At 45.2% G+C, this 5,320-nt stretch overlaps 1 protein-coding gene across 1 annotated transcript; it reads right to left on the reverse strand.

Moving 5' to 3' along the window:
* Nucleotides 1–1,024: 1,024 nt before the first annotated feature.
* Nucleotides 1,025–4,018, reverse strand: LOC308148542 (uncharacterized protein). Its single transcript, XM_080522009.1, has 2 exons — nucleotides 3,817–4,018; nucleotides 1,025–2,639 (listed from the first exon to the last, which is right to left on the reverse strand). The coding sequence occupies exons 1-2, from the start codon at nucleotides 4,010–4,012 to the stop codon at nucleotides 2,032–2,034; spliced, it is 804 nt and encodes a 267-aa protein (XP_080378135.1). The 5' UTR covers nucleotides 4,013–4,018; the 3' UTR covers nucleotides 1,025–2,031.
* Between the last annotated feature and the right edge of the window lie 1,302 nt (nucleotides 4,019–5,320).

Below are 5,320 nucleotides of genomic sequence, written 5' to 3' on the forward strand. Positions count from 1 at the left end.
TCTTGTGATCCGCCATCTTGTTTTGTAGTTCATCACACGTCTCACACACACACTCCCTCCAACTCTCTCTCTTTCTCTCTTTCTCTCTCCACACACACACACACACACACACACACACACACACACACACACACACACACACACACACACACACACACACTGTATATAGGTAGTTAGAATCTGTGTTTATTTGTTTTCATTGTAAATAAATATAATGTTTGGAATCATACTTGCTGTGTTATTAATGAGCACAAAGGAGAATGAAATGTCGACTCTTCTGTGTCAAGAACTCCAAAATCCTTCAATCTTTACTGTTAATTCTGGTAATTGTAATTAATTTAACTATTAATTCAAATTCCTGATGAACAGTTTAGTATATCTTATGAGACTGATAGAACTGAATTGACTATCATTTCCTGTTAAGACAGGTGGAGCTCCGAGGTTCTGATACACATCAGATAATATTTCAATAACATTATTAATAACTATCTTTGATCATTATTAATCATTATCGATAGCCAACCACAACATAACTAGTGATCCATATGAGGTAATAAATCCCTACAGGTGTGTGTGTGTCTACATGTTTGCATGTGTGTTCATTTGCTTTTTAATTATCTATTTTTATCTTTGCACTGTTTTTAAATCTTGTTAAGCACTTTGTATTACTTTGTTGTATAAAAAGTGCTATATAAATAAAGTTGATTGATTGAAATGTAATGATTACTGATCATAAAAAACTAAAGGGTTAACATTTGAAAAACAATGAAAAATAACAAAGTTACTTTTCTCATGTTTGTCAATAAAAATCCAAAGGTTTGACGTCCTGATCAGATTTAAGTTATATCCACTCAACTTTTCACAATGAGAGCCAGAAGACAAATAAGTAAACGTGTCACCAAATATGGAAAATGTATTAAAAAACCAACAGGAAAACAACCTTGCAGGTGGTGGAGGTCTTCAGGGATCACGTCTTGGTCCTTCAGTCTTTTAAAGATCTCCAAAACCCGGAGATTATCCGGGATTGAGATTAGCAGACCCTCATCTGATAATGTCCAGATGAAATAAAAATAAATGAGTTGTGGCGTTCCTCAGGGTGCATGTCTCGGTCCTCTAGATTTAGTTTTGTCATCATTTTTTTTAATTTAAAGCTAAACAAACAATTGTTTAACTTTATTTGGGTTAAAAATGCAGATTGCAGATTATTAAATATGAACATTTCGTTATCTATTCAGTCTTGTGACAATAAAGGGAAGAAGCTTTGGTTTTTACTTGTTTGGAACATTTAAGAATCATTCAAAGTTTGGGGATTCACTTTTCTTTTCTTCTTTCTTCTGCATCTGCGTGTTGTGCGTCTGCGTGTTGTGCGTCTGCGTGTTGTGTCTGTTTGTCGTGCGTCTGCGTGTCGTGCATCTGCGTGTTGTGTCGTGCGTCTGCGTGTTGTGTCTGTTTGTCGTGCGTCTGCGTGTCGTGCATCTGCGTGTTGTGTCTGTTTGTCATGCGTCTGCGTGTTGTGTCTGTTTGTCATGCGTCTGCGTGTTGTGTCTGTTTGTCATGCGTCTGCGTGTTGTGTCTGTTTGTCATGCGTCTGCGTGTCGTGCGTCTGCGTGTTGTGTCTGTTTGTCGTGCGTCTGCGTGTCGTGCATCTGCGTGTTGTGTCTGTTTGTCGTGCGTCTGCGTGTCGTGCATCTGCGTGTTGTGTCTGTTTGTCATGCGTCTGCGTGTCGTGCGTCTGCGTGTTGTGTCTGTTTGTCGTGCGTCTGCGTGTCGTGCATCTGCGTGTTGTGTCTGTTTGTCGTGTGTCTGCATGTCATGTGTCTGCGTGTTGTGTCTGTTTGTCGTGCGTCTGCGTGTCGTGCATCTGCGTGTTGTGTCTGTTTGTCATGCGTCTGCGTGTTGTGTCTGTTTGTCGTGCGTCTGCATGTCATGTGTCTGCGTGTTGTGTCTGTTTGTCGTGCGTCTGCGTGTCATGTGTCTGCGTGTTGTGTCTACGTGTCGTGCGTCTGCATGTCATGTGTCTGCGTGTTGTGTCTACGTGTCGTGCGTCTGCGTGTCGTGCGTCTGCGTGTCTTGTGTCAGCGTGGTGTGTGTGCGTATGTGTCGTTTGAAGTTGGAGTTGTCGCTGAAGCGCCGGCCGCAGTGGCTGCAGGCGTACGGTTTCTCTCCGGTGTGGATGCGCAGGTGCTTGTGGTATCCGTCCAGCCGCGACAGCTTCCTGCCGCAGATGTTGCAGACGTAGGACTTGGTGACCTTGGCGTCTGCTTTGCGGTGGCCCTGCATGTGTTTGGTCCAGTGGTGGCGCCGCAGGAAGGAGCGGCCGCACAACGCGCACACGTACGAGTCCACTGCCTCGGACAGCAGTGCATCCAGCGCAGCGCCGTGTGGCCCCCCGTTCATCTGGGGGGGCTCCAGGGGGTCCAAGCTGAGGTCCGACGGGCCCGGCAGGGGGCCCGGCTCCTCCGAGTCTTGCTTCCTGTGGAACAACAGGAAGTCCATGTCGTTCTTGTCCGGGGTCAGGGGCGGAGCCTCGTGTGGGTCAGAGTACACCTCCTCCACCTCCTCCTCCTCCTCCTTGATGCGTGGGGGGGCCACGCCACCGGGGTCGGGGGGAGAGCTCCAGTCCTGCTGTTCAGAAAGGACTGAAACACAGAGAGCACTTCAGGGAGCGTGGGAAAAAGGAAACCCCTAGCTTTGACCATCTTGGTGTTTGTGATGAACTGATTGAGACAAACAATTGGCTGAAAGCATCTGTGGAGCCTCGTGATCAGTCATCAGAAGGAATGACGCCGTGGTCTATAGACTGACGACCCGTCATCAACATCCAGACAACGTCCAAGAAAGACGTATAACAAACTTTCATTCTGGCCCCCCTGAGGAAGTCGTCTGGACGTCTCCAGATGTATTTTGGACCACTTTAGCTCAGTGGGAAGCTTTTTCCAATGAAGATTTCAGCTTTGGACAAGCTAGTTGTTCAAAGAAATAAGTATATTTGCAAGACAGCATTCATCTGAATAATGGGGTCAGTACTGATGACTAAAACTGATCCGGACCCAAGTCACACCCTTTGATCAAGTGTTTGTAATATGAACAAGAGTAAAACTGTTGAAATTGTACTGAGTGTGTAGATTTGTGGTCTTTGATCAATTTAGTTATGATACAGTTTACTGATGCTGCACTTTAATAGATCAATACAATCCTGGTTGGAACAACGCGGCTGCAGCAGCAGCAGTAAATGTTGAGGTTCCAGACTTCCTCTGGAGAATAGAGCCGTTACTTCTGGGAGCAAATATGGATTTGAAATGTATTAACAGAAACGCCTTTTCATTTTGTCTTCAAGACTGCAGATTCTGTGACTTGGATCAAAGTAAACATAAAATGACTCAACAATTACTTTTCAAAAGATGACTTTTAAATCTTAGAAGTCCTTTATTCATCACACAACTATGACAGACAATATATTGTGAAGTGAAATGCATTAAGTACATGTTTTGCACTGAGACAAGTTTTTATGAGATACAAGAATTGAAATAATGATTTAGAACACACAGTAATGAAAATAGAACATAATATAAACATATTCATATTATAAAGTAAGAATTTTGCATTAAGTAACAATGAGCAGTTTTGAAACAGAAAATGGAAATGCTGTTTGGATGATTGATTATTAATTTCAAATGAGTCAAAAATGTAGCTTTAATTTGAAAATGCATTTCTGTTAATACATTTAAGTAGATTTTTGGTCTATACTCGCTTCCATAATTCCCAAAATGTGGCTCTCGGGGGCTCCGGCCCCCCTCACCCGGAGGACTGACCCACCTGGGCCCCCCTGCAGGCTGATCTGCGGGGTCCGGTTCAGGTCCAGTAGGCGGCGCTGCCGGTCGATCTCCAGCTTGGAGCGGCAGATCTCCTCCTCGTACTCCGCGATGGTTCTACCGAACACCCCGAAGATCTCCTCTGCGGCCGCGGTGAGCCGCTGGGTGATGAGCAGCCGCAGCAGCTCGATCTGAGACATGGCGGGGAAGGAAGTGGGACCCGGGGGGGGCGGGGGGGGGGGGGGGGGGGGAAGGGAGTGCGGGCAGATAAAGACAGAGACGCGGACGGAGGAGAGAGAGTTCACCGCCGAGAGCTCCGACAGGCGGTGGGTTGTTTACCTTCCGCATCCAAAATGTTCCTTTACACATGCGCAGTAGGGGTAGTGCGCTGCAGCGACCTCTGCTGGACCGGAGACCAAAACACATTCAACCGACATCTCTTGTCAGAATCAGAGGAAAAACACCCAGACCCCATGAAACAGACAAATAAAACACCCAGACCCCATGAGCCAGACAAATAAAACACCCAGACCCTCTGAATCAGACAAAAAAAACACCCAGACCCTCTGAATCAGACAAATAAAACACCCAGACCCCATGAAACAGACAAATAAAACACCCAGACCCCATGAGCCAGACAAATAAAACACCCAGACCCTCTGAATCAGACAAAAAAAACACCCAGACCCTCTGAATCAGACAAATAAAACACCCAGACCCCATGAGTCAGACAAATAAAACACCCAGACCCTCTGAATCAGACAAAAAAACACCCAGACCCTCTGAATCAGACAAATAAAACACCCAGACCCCATGAGTCAGACAAATAAAACACCCAGACCCTCTGAATCAGACAAAAAAACACCCAGACCCTCTGAATCAGACAAATAAAACACCCAGACCCCATGAATCAGACAAATAAAACACCCAGACCCCATGAGCCAGACAAATAAAACACCCAGACCCTCTGAATCAGACAAAAAAACACCCAGACCCCATGAGCCAGACAAATAAAACACCCAGACCCTCTGAATCAGACAAAAAAAAACACCCAGACCCTCTGAATCAGACAAATAAAACACCCAGACCCCATGAGTCAGACAAATAAAACACCCAGACCCCATGAATCAGACAAATAAAACACCCAGACCCCATGAGCCAGACAAATAAAACACCCAGACCCTCTGAATCAGACAAAAAAAAAACCCAGACCCTCTGAATCAGACAAATAAAACACCCAGACCCCATGAAACAGACAAATAAAACACCCAGACCCCATGAGCCAGACAAATAAAACACCCAGACCCTCTGAATCAGACAAAAAAAACACCCAGACCCTCTGAATCAGACAAATAAAACACCCAGACCCCATGAGTCAGACAAATAAAACACCCAGACCCTCTGAATCAGACAAAAAAACACCCAGACCCTCTGAATCAGACAAATAAAACACCCAGACCCCATGAGTCAGACAAATAAAACACCCAGACCCTCTGAATCAGACAAAA

This window comes from Blennius ocellaris (genome assembly GCF_963422515.1).
Source record: "Blennius ocellaris genome assembly, contig: SCAFFOLD_79, whole genome shotgun sequence".
NCBI lineage: Eukaryota > Metazoa > Chordata > Actinopteri > Blenniiformes > Blenniidae > Blennius > Blennius ocellaris.

What these genes read in the sequence shown, in the direction of transcription:
- LOC308148542 (XM_080522009.1), bottom strand. Translation starts at nt 4,012, where the DNA reads ATGTCTCAGATCGAGCTGCTGCGGCTGCTCATCACCCAGCGGCTCACC. An exon ending in CAGCCTGCAGGGGGGCCCAG is followed by an intron (nt 2,640 to 3,816) that starts GTGGGTCAGTCC and finishes TCTGTGTTTCAG; the next exon opens with TCCTTTCTGAACAGCAGGAC.